The sequence below is a fragment of the Pezoporus wallicus genome, unplaced genomic scaffold (genome assembly GCF_028554395.1).
Source record: "Pezoporus wallicus isolate ANWC-B61680 ecotype Strahan unplaced genomic scaffold, APGP_CSIRO_Pwel_v1 contig_5231, whole genome shotgun sequence".
Taxonomy (NCBI): domain Eukaryota; kingdom Metazoa; phylum Chordata; class Aves; order Psittaciformes; family Psittacidae; genus Pezoporus; species Pezoporus wallicus.
The window spans coordinates 1,529,199-1,545,488 of record NW_026635973.1 but is presented as its reverse complement, the minus strand read 5'-3'; the positions used below and the strand labels follow the sequence as shown (position 1 = coordinate 1,545,488).

At 45.9% G+C, this 16,290-nt stretch overlaps 2 protein-coding genes across 2 annotated transcripts in view; one reads left to right on the top strand and one right to left on the bottom strand.

Moving 5' to 3' along the window:
* The window catches only part of DEGS1 (delta 4-desaturase, sphingolipid 1), an 88,244-nt gene that overhangs the window by 34,098 nt on the left and 37,856 nt on the right, over window positions 1–16,290 (bottom strand). The gene's annotated exons all lie outside the window — the stretch shown is intronic.
* Window positions 3,388–16,290, top strand: part of TP53BP2 (tumor protein p53 binding protein 2) — a 47,760-nt gene continuing 34,857 nt past the window's right edge. Inside the window, exon 1 of the mRNA XM_057398807.1 lies at window positions 3,388–3,491. Within this exon, the coding sequence (XP_057254790.1) occupies window positions 3,465–3,491 (27 nt within the window). The 5' untranslated portion in view covers window positions 3,388–3,464. The remainder of the gene's footprint in view (window positions 3,492–16,290) is intronic.

Here is a 16,290-nt window from a genome sequence, read left to right as displayed (position 1 = left end):
AAGGATGAGACATTACTGTTAAAATGGCTTAGATATAGCACTGAAGGAATTAACTGAAGTTTTGGAGTGTTAAGAAGCCTGCTGAAGGTGGGAAATGCAACAGTGTCTTCCCACCCCCTCTCCCTCTGATCCCATCATATGGAAAGAAAAGATGATGCTGTTGATTTCTCCTAATTGTCATTACCACTGCTGTCTGTCATGTCTTTCTGCTACTGCAAGTTTCTGTGGTTCAGATTGAGTAGATTTCTTGTGGAAAGAAGAATGATTCAGCTACATTTTCTTGGTGTTTTGGTGTTACTTTTCCTTTTCTTGGATACTTTTCAAGCCATTCCATGAGTATTAGCTTCCTCTGGGCCCTTGCTGTGATTGCTTCTAGGGAGCTGCATGTGGTCTTAGTCAACTGCAGCATGCTCCATTAGGCTGCCAAGAGCAGTGGGAAGCAGGGAAGAGGTGCAGAGCTTCAGCTGCCTGCAGTGTTGGCTCCCAATCCCATGGATCTCATCTCTTCTTCCTTTCTGTGGCAGCTCTCTATATGCAGAACTGAGAAGTGCTGCCTTTTGCCAATCCTCTTGTGCATGACTCAGTTATCTCCAACCGCTGACACTCCAGAGGTTGAACCTGCGGTCAGAAACCCTCACGTGTTCCTTCCCACTGGTGGGGGGGGGAATCATCTCCTCCCTGCTCATAAACCCTAAAATCTTTCCTGTCGTTAATAACCCACTGTGGGAAATTCATGTCATGCTTATCTAGTGAAATCACGTCTGAATTGCCTTAAGGGGCAGATATGTGGCATGCTGTAGGGAAGAGATCAGTGCTGCTGAGCTCTGCTCAAGCAATTTTGACCCTGCTTTACCTGCAAACCTGGCGAGGGTTGTCCCCTCTGTTGGAGAGAAGCTGTGATCCGAAGAGTGTGGCCAGATGGCACAGAGAGCCGCCATCACAACGTATGAGTCATGGAGCCTGGACAAAAACTGGGAAAAAATAGGTGCACCCCTTGAAGCTTCATTTCCTTAGCAGGGATGGGGTTGTGGCTTTGTGTGGAAGGTGTAAAAATTAGGAGTTGTGCCAATGAAGACTTCTGTGGATTGACCAAGGGGAGGCATGCCCTGGCAAAATGTAGCCGTTGTGCATATAGGTGCACCCGAAACCTCTTTCCTAGCTGATTCGTATCTGTTTCCAGTTTTATTTTGCACGCTTAGAAATTGTTATTGTACTATTGTAATTAGTATTACTGTGAGGGTGGTGAGGCACTGGCACAGGTTGCCCAAAGAACTGGTAAATGCGCCGTCCCTGGGAGTATTCAAGGCCAGGTTGGACAAAGCCTTGGGTGACTCTAGTGTGAGGTGTCCCTGCCCATGGCAGAGGGTTGAACTAGATGATCTTAAGGTCCTTTCCGACCCAAACTATTCTATGTTTCTATGATTATTAGAAATAACTCGTGTCTGTATCTGAGGAATACATCTAAAGATCACGCCTCTTGTTTTATCCCTTTACCAGCTAGATGCTCCTTAAAGTTCAGTAGATTTACAGGAGGATTTTAGTTCTCCTTTAGCACGTGCCTGTAACATTTTTATTTTGTGAAACGCTTCAAAGGTGGAGTTAAATTACCGAATGAAACCCGGGGTTAGAAAACCTGCTGCGAGTAGGTCGGCCAACGTGTCCGGGCAGCAGAGGAGCGACCCTGAGTGAATGGGGGCTACGGGATGAAGCCGGTATTTATTTATTAAGCCCTTGCTTTGCTCCTGCGATGTTGGGAGTGTTTCGGGAGCGCGATCCCAGCTTCGCCCGCGGGATAGGGGGTAACCGCGGAGGGGTACGGGGCGGTGCTGTGACGCCACGGTGTTGCCGAGAGACACCGCGCTGTTTTCGCGAGGTACCCAATAGGCGTCGGGGGAGGTGACGTCATACAGCCGGCGGCGCCTTCTCATTGGCCAGCCCTGGCAAAGGGGTGGTGCGAGTCCCCCGCTGGGGGGGGAGCGGTGCGGGAGCAGCACCGAGGTCTGCACAGAGGGAGGGTGGCCTGGGGCCGCCCTGGGGCCGGGGCACACCGGTGTGCGTGTGTGTGTGTTAAGGCTGGTCACGGCCGCGGGTAAAACGATCAGTCCCGACCTCCCGTCCCGCTCCCCGCCGGTCTTGGAGGGGTTCTTCCGAAGGCGAAGCGCTCGCGGAGATGTGAGCCAGAGCGGGGAGGAGTTGTACAGCTGGTTTAAATCAGTGCGAGGCACTTCTGGGACGTGTTTTAATTACCCATAGAGTTCATAAACCCTGCAGCAAAAAGAAAAAAAATCTTAAGTTTTTCTTTGCTGTAATTAGACAACTACGAAAATAGCTTTTACATCCCCCTTTTTTACGCCCCCCCCCCCCCCCCCCCGCTCGCAGCTGCAGCAGTTTTCTGTTAAACGGTGTAAACGGTGTTCGGTTACTGCACAGGGCTTCCCGGGGTTTTTATCAACGCTGCTGAAGTTTCTTTACTGCCTTCGAAAAAGCGATGTTTAGATACAGATCAGGTGTGAGTTTTGTTCTCCCTTCATCTGAGAACTTTTAATTCTCTCTGCTTTTATCCTTTTAATTACTGAGAAGATTTTAATACGAGTAGGGAAAGCAGATGGAGCTGGTTTTCCTGCAGAGAGCCCCATAACGGTGCTGGTTTAGCACAAGCTTGTTCTTTCAAGCCGCCTCTGAGCTTTTGAAGTGCTGATAGTAAAGCACGCGGGTTTGAAATGGGTGTCCCTTACGCTGGGTGGGGGTAAGGGGAAACTTCCTTAATTTCCCTCTTAAGGGGGTGTAAAAGATTTGTGGGGTGGTTATCTTTTGAGGGCAGCCCAACCTTGATACGGGTCTCTTAAAGACTTTATTTCCGCGTCTTATCTGCGAGGTCTGACCTGACCACTGTGGCTCGACTGCCAGGTCCGACTAGAATCAGCAAAACAACGAAGCGTGCTTCTGGCAGGGGTTGCGCACACGAGAGCGGAACGGGGTTGACCGGCAGGCTCCGGCGCTGAAGCCTGACCTTGGCCAGCCGCTTCCCGCCCGCCTGCCCGGGGACGCTCCCCCTGGAGGGGAAGGACCGGTGCTGTGCCCGGAGGCCAGTTTCGGGGTGGTGACCCCGTGCTCACCCGCACGGCCCCCGCAGAATCTCGGCCCCGGGAGCGCTGACCCCCACCCCGCCGGCCTGGGAAGGAAGCAGAGCCCCCCGGCGGGGGCAGGAGGCGGGCCGGCCCCTCCCGGGGGTGGGCGGCGGGCGGGGCGCGGCGGCTCCTCCTCGCCGGGCCGGGGTTAGTTTCGGAGCGGAGCCGGGGGCGACTGCAGCGGCGCCCGGTGGGAACAAAGCGCAGGACGGGGCGGTGAGGCCGGGTACGGCACCTCCCGCAACAGGTCTCCTCCTCTGTGCGTCCTGGTGAGCAGCACAGGCCCTCCGCCCCCCCGGTCGCCCGTCTCCCGCTCCGGGCGGCGGAGCCGTCCCCATGCGGTTCGGTTCCAAGATGATGCCGGTGAGTCCCGGGAGGGCAGGGCCGCGGGGGGCGCTCGGCTCAGGAGCGGCGGGTGGAGCCTGGGGGCCGCCCCCGGGGCGCGGAAAGTTGGAGCGGGGCAGCGGGAGGGAAAATGGATCCTGGCGACGTGGAGGGCAGATGGGGAGAGAGTCTGCTGCCCTCCGGCCTTCCGTCCGCCCAGTGCGGGCTCCGCAGCCGCGGTGCGGCCGCGCAGGGGCTTCCCCTCCCCCTCCCGGCTTTTTTTTCTCTCTCAGCTCTTCCTTTTCTTTCTCTCATGCCGGGATCAACTTGTTCGACGGGCCCGCTGGAGAGCAGCCAGCGCGGGGGGCCCCTCCGCTCACGGGAGCTTCCCTCTCTGTTCCGCTCCGAGGGGGTGCGGGGTTGGATGGGATAAGGTTGCACCCGCCGGGGCCGTTTCCCTGCGGGGTAAGCAGGCAGCTCCTTTGAATCCTGCTTTTATTCTCTTTCATTTAATGGCATCAACTTCTTGAAAGTTGTTATGAGCCGTGCCGCCTCTCCTCCTCCTCCTGGGGGGTGGTGATGGTGGTTTTGCGTTCGAGCGCCCGGAATCCAAGAGGAAGATGGTGTCCATGTTGTTTACGGTTCAAAGGGATGATTTGCTCTCCGGGGTGCGTATTCCCATCCTTGTCTGGGAGAGTTTCAGGAGGTGGTGGTGGCGGGAGTTAAACCTGCCCTGCTTTGGGAAGTGTCTTGTATTAAGGCTTTCACAAGGGACTGGGAGGACCACCTCCATTCAGAGTTTTAACATGAATTGTCAAAGTATACCGTTGTTGTCAGCTGAAGTTGGATGGAAGCATAGCACAGCAGCTCTGCTTAGTTTTCAACACAAATATATGAAAGTAGTGACAAAAAATACTTAATTTTCTTAAAAGGTATGCCTGCCTCTACCTGGTTTTACCTGCAGGGATGCCCTATGAGATCGGTATGCTGTTGTTCTGAGAAACTGGAATGTGTACAGAAAATCCCAGTGAGTTTAATACCTGTTTAGGCCGAGCTGAAGGTATTCTCAAACGTTCTCTTTGTCACCCTGGCCCAGGCTATGTAGCCTGCCTTACTTCACTCGATACCTAGTAGCTCTACATGCATAGGTGGTCCACTGAACAGCACCCTTCTGTTAAAGATTGTTTTCAGTTTAACTCTTCCAGGAGCTGACTGAAGTAAGCAAGGAAGGAACTGTACTGGAAGATTGGAAGGTGAAACTGGGAATCTGTGCTGGAAGGGTATGGGTGTCAGGGATGCCTGTTTTGCTGTCCCTGTGAGGTTCTTCCTCTGCAATTAGGAGGAAATAATGAGCGATAATTGGATCTAGAACACTAGAGAAGGAGGGGTGACTGTTGTAACTAATGAGGGAGGAACAGACAGAATATGAGCCCAACTACAGATTAAATAGCCGATGTGTTGTGCAACTGTGGTGTTGTCTGCCTATGAAAACTTAGAAAAACAAGCAGTAAATGTAACGAGGTGTTAATTCAACCCATGTCACAACCAGGCTAGGTAAGCACTCTCATATTACAATGCGATCTCCAAGAGATGCTATTGCTGGCCAGTTCCTTGTCACTGAGCTAGAATAAAGGAGAAAAAACGCAGGAGCAGTTTTACCTCATCACAGGACAAGTTCTGGAGTATGCATTGCCTTGGTGGCTCAGGTTTTTCTTTGACTTAACTCCTTGGTGATCCTGGGTTTTAACCCGTAAATAAAGGGATGGAATGCTGCCTTTTCACGTTGCGTTTACTGTGAATAGTGAAAGATTTGTGAAGGCTGAATGTGGCTGAAGGAATGAAAAATATAAGTAGTATGAATACTAGAACTTTAACTCAGCTTTAAAGAAACCCCAAACCAAACAAAAACCTGACTTTTGGCTCAGTCTTCAGGGGCATAAGATTTCCAGCAGTGCAAAAGGTGCTGTAGAAGTGCTCTGGTTCACTGTCTGTAGGGCACGTAACAGCCCCTTGCCACTTTGAAAGCATTTTATAGTAAATATACTCGCATGAATGTGAATACGAATGTGTGGAAAACGCAGTGCCAAAAGCAAGTCTGAATGTCTTATTATCTTTTTTAAGTATTTCTGCATATTTCCTCATAATCTTTCAGTTAAACACCCACCCTCTCTTTTCTATTTTTGTAAAGAGATTGAAGAAGTTTGGAGTCGGAAGAGGAGGAGGGTTTGAAGAAAGGAGGGAGTGGGACATCTTAGTGCTCTTTCATGCAGTAATGAGGTGTTCATGGACTTAAGTATCTTTATCTGTAGTAGTAAGCTGGCCCTAAACCATCTGCAGAATGTTTTGTTTCTTGCTTAATGCTTCTTAAGAGGTCTCATTCTCTTCCCCACCCTCCACATCAAATTGTCCCTCTAAGTTTTTAACTCTTTGCTCCAGGTCTGTCTCTCCTGTGCTCCCGAAGGTAGCATGGACAAGGGATTAAACAACATGGGAGGGCTCGTGACTGCAAATGCACGATTTCAGCCCGGATTTCACCTCTGAGTAGCTGCCAGTGAAAAGCTTGGAAGCTGCTGTAGCAGCATGACTACCCGTGCTCTTGGGGGGACTGCCCTGAGATGGGAATGTTTTCCTTGTGGTGATGACAGACAGGGCTCAACTGCTGCTGTAACCATATGTCAGGACAATGTGATTAAAAGCCTGCTTAAGGGTGTAATATGAAGTAATTTGTGTGTAGCTGTGCTGGTGAAGGTAATAACAGGGTTAATGCTGGCAGGCTGTGTGAAGTCTCACCTTTCATCTGGGAACGCTTGTGGGAGTGTGACTGGTACTGTTAAGTGGTGAAAAGGAGCTGGAAACACTTTCTGAAATAGCATATTTTTTCTGCAGCATAATTGGTCTCTCTCCCTTATTTTACATTATTACCCTAAAGATAAGCATGCATTGAGAAATAATCTGCATCATTATGCATACTGGATAAATGGCTTTTTGCAGGCAGTGGGAGGTAACACAGATTGAGCTACTCTTTAATGCCCAGAGAAGTTTTTTGGATCAAACCCCCTTGAACTAGAGAAGAGTCCATTTTGCAGTTTGTTTTGTGTGCAGTAGTTACTGGGAGCCTCCTTGAGACCAGGGTCGATCCAGATACGTTGTTAGGGTTGGGGACTAACTTGGCAAACTGGAGAGTGCTTAAATTCGTAAATTAGCTTTGCCTTCTAGCGTCAGAAATGACTTAAATTTCTGAAACTGAAGTTTCCTGGTAACTGTGTGTTCTTTTCTAATCAAGTTAAACTGTGCTTTAAGTGTAAAGATACACCTTTGATACCATAAGGAGCTGTGCTTTCCTTCTAAAGTCTGCTGAATGCCTTGTTCCAAGTGGTCTGCTCTGAGCTGTTACGTCCAGTGAGCACTGGATTTAAAGGGAATATTGTCATTGCAGAATTCTTGCTACTTTGTGGATGTTTGTTTGCTTTTTCTGATGTATTTTTAACCTTACGAAACAGCCCCAAACCCTTACAATTAAAGCTGTTTTGCTTGTTCCGTTAGGTAATTAATTGGAATTGCCATATGGATTCTGAATTACTGGAGTAGTAGTAGCCCATCTTGGGGAAATTTTCTTGGGAAACGCTTTTCTTGCAGCTTAACTAAAGAAATTTGACCAGAAATAAACGTCTTGTACTTTGTAAGATGAGCAGCTATGGGTTTATAAACAAACTGACCCCCAGGAGAGTTGCACAGCCTGTTCTGATACCAAGATGCGATCTCTAGGATCAAAGCCCTGTTTCCTGTAGTCTTTTAATTATTTAAGCTCTGATCAGGTTTATAGGTCATTAACAGTGTTTTTCTTGTCTGCCTGCATGAGTGGGATTTCAGACTGTGAGCTCTTTTGGGCATGTGCATTATATCTTCATCTGGTGAAGTATTTAGTATCCGTTGTCTGTTCTTTTAACTGAATTTCCATTTAATGTTAATGATTGGAAAGTTGTAACACTGTGATTGTATTCGAACATTTTTACGTGGTATTCAGAGTTTAAGTACTTTGCCTAGAATGCTGAATAAAGCTTAAGTGATGGTTCTGCTGAGCTTTCCTCCCTCTAAACTTCTACCTCTTGCACTTCTCTTGCAAACCATCATTATACACATTAGGAAGTACTGCCTTGAATTTCCCAGAGCACTTTTTTTTTTTTATCTTTCCTGTTGACCCAACATCTTTTTTCCTTTTTTTTTTTTCTGCTGTCCAATGAAGAATTATTCCAGGAATGGTTTTAAGTGTATTTAATTTCTCAGATGACTTTTTAAATACCTTAACCTTCCGTCTGCAATTTGTGTTCCACTATGCTGTGGCATGTTAAATATCGTTGTTTCTTTGTGTGGCTTTTATCAAATGGGGGAAGGGCAATATTACAAATTCATACCAGATCAAGCTGTGGAGGCCATGGGAATAGCTGATCATGCTGCTTCTGATCTATTCAACAGTTCAGGGTGGGAGTGCCTCGTGGGGCTCTTGCGTTTACCGTTTCGAGGGCTAGTATGTGGTGATAAAGTTTGGGATGGGTGGGTAATTTCTTTCTTCTTTTCTTCCAAGTGTTGCCAGATGGGATCTCCGCTTTATTAGTGAGCAGGTCTACTCTGTAGGATTAATTTACATGCAAGTCAGTTGAACTTTAAAAGAGGCAGGTATAAAGGTTATTTCAGCAGAATAAGCTAGTGGAATGGCAATGTGCCCAGCATTCCTTTCAAATTATTGATTAAGAAACTGTCTTGAAAGTACTCCATTTGTCTAGCCGCTGTCCTCGTTAGTAGTCTGCCTCAGGGACTCTCCTTTCTCTCCCGCTGTGCATGTTACTGAGCTTGTTTAATTATGGGCAGAGTTGTGCCTTGCCTGCTGTACAGCCTCTGAAGGGGGAGCTGGGTAACCCCTGGGTGACTGACTCAAGTTACCTCCTAGGGCTTGATGGCACAGCTGGAGGAGGACTTCTTGCTTCCTTTAGTGTGCTCCTACTGATAACAAAGGGAACCCCCAGATCTTTTTGATCTGTAGGCTTTTACTTCCTGTGAAGTGTAAAAACTTACTTAATGCTCTGGAAACTGGAAGGTACTCTTATTCATGAGGTAATGGGCAGATAAAACTCTTCTCTTTGCTCTCAGTTTTATTATCTTTAAGCCTGGTTTCTTTCGGCTTAGTCACTTTTGAGTCAGGCCAAGTCTTTTTTGATCTTCAAGTAGTTGGACAATATTGTGTATAAAGGTCACTAGAGATCCTGGACCTCATGTGAAGTGTATTTAATTATCTTAGTCACTGTTGCTTAACTGTTTTAGAGGTTTCAGGTCTTTTCTGTGGAACGGGAAAGACCTGAAGTGTTGTTTAGAACAGTGTTAGATAACGATAGCTGTAGTTTGGGGTAAATACGCCCGGAGAGGGAATGGTGAGTCAGTCAGAGGCAGGACAGCAATCATGACTGTTGTGATGCTGGACATGTTAAAAGGCAGAAACCACTCTTCCCCTTGCTTTTGCTATTAACTTTTTGTTAATCATTAACGTTCTGGATCTTGCTGCTAGTGTTTAGACTTAGTCATGCATGTGTCCTTGCCACTTGTTTCACCACAGCCATCATGTGTCATTATGTGGATGTTGAACCCAATTGTGTCTTAAGGGTGGGACTTCAGGCACAAAGAAGTGTCAGAAAGGGTGAGGGGGGGTTTTGTTGCTGTGGTGTTAATACCAAGAATTTTATTACTGAGATGATAACATCATTTCTGTACCAATTTCTTCTAGAGTGATGCTTCCCCATCTTAATATGATACAGTCCTTTGGTAGATGGCTGCGTGCAGTGCCCTGACTTCTGTTGGCATCTATTTTAAAAGGAGAATTAGGGGAACACTTCCTACCTATTTATTTACTAACTTTAATTCTATGTGATCTTTCTTCCTTTTGCAAAGTAAAGCATATACTTTGTAAAGTCAAACATTACAGCAGTTATCCCTTGTTCTGCATGGCTCTGTTGATTATTGCCGATTGATTCAGGAAGACCTTTATCTGCATTATATCTGGGCCATAGTTACAGTACCCAAACTCAAGTAAAACCATGGACATGTTCACTGTGCTGACTTGAAAGCTTCTGATGTTATTTTGAGTCATTCAGTACCAAACATCTGGTCTGTGAAATACTAACTGCTATGGATCAGAACATTTAATAAAGTGAGTGGAAGCTGCAGGGAGGTTAAGCCACTTGCTAAAGGTCATGCGGTGAGTTCAGCCTGGGATTTGGGAGACCTGTAGAGTGAAAACAACTGGTACATACTGGTGTGGCTGTAACACAAGTCTGCCATATCCAGCGTAAGTATTAAATGAACTTGCTTAAAGTATACATGGCCTGCACCCCTGCTTTTTTAGGGTTAATTGTGAATTGAGAGAGAATCTTTGTGGTAATTCATTCAGCTCCATGCTTGAAAACGGTCCCCCAGAGAAGTGCATGTTCATAAATCCTTTACGTATGTGTAAAGCCAGTGTTCTTGTTGCACTGCTTAAGGCATATCTTGGATATAAGCAGCAGCATGTGAGTTTTTTGTCAGATAACTTAAAAGAGATTTTCCTTGTCTTTTGATACTTTTTTTTTTTTTGAGGCTTAACTGCTTAAGGAGCAATTTAGATCTAAGCTTAGATTACTTATTTTCCTCTATTGCAATGGAATGTTAAATCCCATTGTTTCTTTAAATTGAAAGCTAAGGAAGAGTCCCTGGAATCACTCTTCTTGCCTTCAATTTCATTCTGTCATTTAAAAGAGGAAAATCCATGTTTTCTTAGTTCTTCAGCAGGTTCTTTTTAAATGCTGTTGTTACTCTACTTGAGCTCTGTGCTGCACCAAACCACCCCTGTGCTCTGGTACTCCAGTGGAGCCGCAGCCTGCCAGTCTGTGAATGTGTTGAGGGCCTTGCAGATAAGGAGCTAGAAGACTACACGTAAGCATTGGTGTAGTGTCCCTCTTGCGTTCTCAAGGTGTCAAGGCTTGTCCTTCTGCAAGGTTACTGTCCCCTTCTTGGGTTTCATTAGCCAGAAGCCTCTTCAGTAAGACAAGTAGGGTTCTTACCCCAGTGTTCCTTAGTTGTGCTGGATGAAGTTGAATTTGTGTAAAGTGGCTGAGCTGGCAGCAGAAACCATACAATCACAGAATACTGGGTTGGATGGGACCCCTGGTATCATCTGCTCCAACCTTTCTAGGCAAAAATCTCATGTCCCAACACCCTGTCCATTTGAATCTTAAAAATGTCCAATGTTGGGGAATCCAGGAAGGCTTTACGCCCAGTTGCTGGGCTTTTTATTGAGCTGTTTGTCATACCAGTGCTCAGTTATAACTTGATGGTAATTCCCTTAATGCCTGAGAGTGGTGGCTTGTCTGGCATGTTGTTTTCCTTTTTGAAGTGTGTGCAAACACCTTTTTTCACCCTGCTCTCCATCTTACATAAGTGTTTGCTACCCTGAATGCAGAGCCTCACCTAGATCAGTATCTGGGCTGTGCAGAGCAGTGATTGATGGCTTCTGTACTGACTTCCTCAGGGAAGTGAAGCCATCTTGCCCTCTTTGGGCATCCCAGGCCTGGGAAGAGCCTGTAAAGGATGGGATTCCCACAGTCTGTTAGAGGTTCTGAGGTGTAGTAAGACTGTCTGTCTTTCAACATAATGAAGTGTTCAGGAAAAGCTGACACAGCAGGGAATGCGACTGATTTCTGTCTGCAAGAGAGGGAGGGAGGTGTTGCTGAGTTGTGAAAGGCAGGGTGCGTAGGGGCCAGGCAAAATACTCCAGACCTCCTTGGAGAATGCCACAAAGCTCTCTTGTGAAATATCAACCCTGACAAAGCAACCCTGCCATGGGTCTTGACGAGCTGTGCTTCTGAAGAGCGTTGCCTGTTTGTCATGCGGCCCCATAGCCACTTTATCAATGATAGCCATGCTGTGTCTTCCAGCCTTTTGAGAATACATTTTACTACAAGTAAAGGTTTGTGTGGGGAAGCTATGGAAACAGCACTGCACGCTTCTTGCCTCTGCATCGTTATTCCTATGCTGTTGTATGTAGGTCTTGCCCACGAGGCCTTTTCTGCTGTGTGATTTACCAGTGTTGCACAAAACCATTGTTATTTAGAGCGCTTCTCTTGCAAATAGCATTTAGGGAAGTTGGGTTAGAGAAAGAAGTTTTCAGCCTCCAGGGAAGCTGAATGACTGGCCAAATAGTAACAGGCTAAAGGGGGACAATATCTGGACTTCTTGGGCAAAAAAAGCCTGTTGAGGAGCCCAGCATAGTATAAATGTTGATTTGATTAAACTATTGTGTTTAATTAATATAAAAGAGCTGTGGTATCCCCTCAGTGACCACTATTTCATACAAGACCGTCTGTGAAGATTACAGTCATGACTTTGGCGGTGACAACATGCAGAGCCACCCAGCAAGCCTGCCGCCTCTCTCTGATGAACCGCTCTCCCTTCTTTTACTTCTCAACTGGTGTGTCTCTGTAAAACCCGATATTGCTTAGAATAAGTGCTGGGGAGTAAGCAGCACTTAAATAAAACCTGACAGACTGATACAATCTGCCACCCTTCTGCAGCTCCTGTTAGAGTAGCTGAATGTTTCCTGATGAAAGTTAAAGGATGTAGAGCTCCATGTGACAGGAGCAAAGGTTAAATCAAGTGGGGTGCTTGGTGGGATAATAGGCGTAAGGAGAGGGAAAGATTTCTCCTTCCCAGTTCTGCTGTACTTGTTTTACATATCCCATTATAACGTGGTTTATGAAGACCATCTGACCATCCATTGCTTCCAGTGTTGGAACAGCTCCACTGGTCTTTTTTAACTTGCAAAATTACAAAGAAGATCCATCTGTTTAGGTGCAAAAGCTCAATGTGTCTTCTGAGTCAGTTGAATGTAGTGTAATCAGTATCTGCACGGTTACTAATGACTTCCTGTGTGTTTGCAGCCCAGAAGCGGTAGCACAAAAACCCTTTCTTTATGGCGTTGAATAACTTCAGCTGTTGTCAAACAGATATGATCACCAAGCATAGGCATTTTGTGCTGGTTTCCTTTGGCATTGCTGGTGGCTGTTGACTGCTTGCATTGCCATGCACGGGCTGCTCTTAGTGTACTGGCAGTCATCTGTGTCTGACAAGCAAAGGTTATTCTCCAAGGTACACTTCCATTGCAAGAGGAGTTCCCACCCAGAACTAGTGGTGGGTAGGAGAGAGATACCTTTCTGCAAAAGTGTGGTGTGACATTACACCTAATTAATTTAATAATAGGATGCTGCCTAAATGGATGGTCTTGTTCCTTTGGTTTTCATCCCCACCCAAAGCCATGTGTCTTTTGTAGCTTCCCCTTGAATTTAGCAAGGAGTTGGATGATAGCTGACTGGGTGGAAATGCTACCTACATGAAAGGCAAAAAGCATCCAAAAGGTTTATATGGTGGAAGTGATATGCCATGTGGCTGCACAGTTGGACATAATGGGGGTGGGATTTGGGAAGAGTATGGCTTACCTCTGTCAGCTCACCACTTAGGTCAGCTAAGCTGTAACAGTCAGATGATATTTTACGCTTTCCTTAACCTCCATATTGTCTGGAGATGGTAATAGAGGGGATTTTCTTCACCATATTTGGGTATTCTCACTCACTGGGATGATTAAGCTGGAGTAATACAAACATACATTTATCATGGTGAGATAGAGAAGCTCATACAGTAGGAAGCGTCTGCTTCCTGGAGGCAAGTATATAGGAAGCCAGAGCTGATCTTGAAAGCCGAGAAGCACACAAACTGTTCTTGGGTCTGAAATTCCTGCTTTGAGTGTTTCTTTTTCCCTTGTTGTGAAGGTAGATGGCTGAACAGTATGTTCTGAGGTTGCAGCATGAAGGAGATACCAACCTGTGGTTTTGCATTGTAGTAATGCACTTCAGGATACCAGACTGCTCAGCCTGTATCACAGAACAGCCCAAACAGTGCATCCTGTGACTTCCTCACGCTGCAATTACCTGTGTGGTTAAACATGTGTCATTGTTTTGGGTGCCAGAAATGGTGTGTCCTCTGACTTACCTGTGCGCATTGCAAGTGTTTTGGTTTGTTATAGATCTGTTTCGTGGAGGTAGGACACACATTTTGGCAGCTATTTTCCTGGAGGACTGAATAACATGATAGAAGGAGTAGTATTTTCAAAAGTGTTTGGCACTGGGCTCTGTGAAGTTGCTGGGATTGGAGTAAACTGGTGTTCCACACTTCTTTATTCTGACTTGATTTGTGTTGCTATTAAATCACAAAGTTTATGTTCTATAATCTTAACTTAGACATTGACTCAAGAAAAAGAAAAATCCTCTTTCCTACTTCACTACTCTACCTCTCCCATGGGTGCTCCCAGCACATCCCCCTGTGGCTCATGAATAGAAGGTAATAACTTGCTTGCTGTGTGACAGGTCAGGCACTTGTTACATGCTAAATGTGGATTTGACTTGCATGTGCTCGTGCGCTGAGGTCGAGTGCTTCCTGGTGTGAATGTTGATCGTCTTTTTGTTGGTGAGATGATTATATGTTGGCTGGAAAGGCAGAGAATGAGTGTTTTTTAAAGCCAGTGAAGAGTTGGTGTCGTAGGCAGTGGGTGGTGTGGTGTGGGTGGTAAGGTGCCAGCTGGCTGCGATAGCCAGCCTATTTTATTGACATGTAGGTTGTGTTAAATATGCTTTCAGCCCTGATGTGGGTGTAACTTTGCTTTTTGCTGTGAAGGATCCTGGGTTGTACCAGTTCTCTTTTGATTACCAGGATAAATACAAGGTGTTCTTTTCATTGTCAGAATATACCTGCATCGTAAGGGACTGTTTTGAGAGGTGTAATTCTCAAGTGTCTTGACAGGGAGCACTTTGTGTGGCTTTCTACTGGCCTCTAGCCGTTCAGGAGGCTAAGAGAACAGGAAGGCTTATTCTCGGGGAGGGGGGGGGGAGCAAAGCTGAAGAGCAGCAAGAGCAGCTTAGTTTCTTTCTTTATATATTCCTTTATTTAGTAGGTTTTTTGGTTGTTTTTGTTGTTGTGTGGTTTGTTTTTTTTAATGCAAAGACTGTCCCTGTGTTTGACGCAAGTACCGCACATTGAGATGATTCAGGCCTAAGTTTGAGTTCATAACCCTACACATTATGCTTGGATGTTGCTGTGGCTTAAGGCTCTTCTTGGGTGCAACATGTGCTGCTGTACTGAAGAATGGGAGGATGAGTAAGTGTAAACCCCTGTGGTTATGTTGTACGAGTCAGACTGTTACCCTTTTCCAGAGCATAGTACCTACTGGAAGAATTATATGGTATTATTTTTTTGCCTGTGTAAAATAATATTAATTGCTTTCTCCTTGTGTACCAAGTGTTTATAACTCAGTGCTGAATGCAGAAAGTGAGGCAGAGTCTGCCTGAAGGGGCAAGCCTCCGAAGACCCAGTTCTCCTTCCCTGACTCTAGGGAGGAGGAGGGGTGAGCTCCAAGTAGGACACCAACAGTACAAGTCCAAACACCACGTAAAGGCATGATTCTGCCAGTCAGCTTGCAGCAGCTTTCGGTGGTGTGTCCAGCAGTGCAAACTCAATGGTTCTAAGGAGCCACAAGGAGGGATTTGAGGATAAAGGGGAAGAGTACTGGGAGGGGGGAGAATATAGGAGGTAAGGAACTTCACTGATGGCAATGGGAAGAGATCTGTGAACGTGCTGCTGTGTGGAACAATATGAAGAATGTATTCAGGGTTTGTTTACCCTGAATTCCTGTAGTTGTTAAACTAAATTGGTGCAATTCCAAGTGTGGATTCAGGTCTGAGCAGAATGAGCTGTACATGATGTGCTGGCAAATGTGGGATGCTCAGTAAAAGGCTGTGGTTTCTTACATATGTTATTGAAACCAGTTTAGTTTATGTATCTTAACAAACAAACAAACTGGCCTACATCTTTTACAACAGTTTCTTCTCCTTAATGCTGATGTTACAATAGGTACCTGCAGTGAAAAGTAGAAGTGGCTTTAAGAGCCACACTTGATTGAGACAGTCCTTCCTTCAGTGATGTGTAGCTCAGCTATGGAGCGTAAAGTGTGTTGCTTCTGTGCTTAGTGCTCATCCAAAAAGTGAGCTTTGTTTGCATAGACATTTCTGCTGTCTGGCTTGTGAGGAGGCTCTTGCTCTTTTCTTGTGTGTGGTTATGACTGAAGAAATACATTAAGTTGGAAAATGTAACTTGGGTTCAAAAGTCTTTGGGAAGCTCTATTCTTAATGGTCTTGTGCCTAATACCCTACTGAAAGAGGGGAGCTTAGGAATCCTGTATTTACCAGTCCTGAGCTGTGCCTGATTTCACAAAATCAAAATGGCTAAACCAAGAGAACGATGATTTTTTCCATGAGGTTTGGCAGAAAGATAGTAATCACATCTTCCTCATTTGCAAGTCTTAACTGAAGCACTGAGCTCTGCCTTTGAGGCTGCAGTCCATGAGCTAGAAGGGTTGAAAACCTACATCTGTTAATTTTGGATGGTAACAATGCTTGGTCAGAACTCTCGTTTTCCTTGCAGTTCTTCAGATTCCCCTAGTGATGATTCAGATGTCCGTCTGATAGTGAGACCTAATGTGGTGCTTGTGCTATAGCATTTTGCCCAGTTTATCTAGCGTGTATCAAAAGCAGATGGCTTTCATTCTGTTCTCTCTACATTAAGGATAAGAGGGAGAAAAAGGAGGGGAGGGGAAGCCTTTCTCTTTGCTGTTTCCAGCTATTTCTCCCATCCTCCCCGAAGTGCACATAGATGTCAGGTTTTTCCAGCACTCAAAACATACATTTTCACCAAGAATAAAATACAAATACGT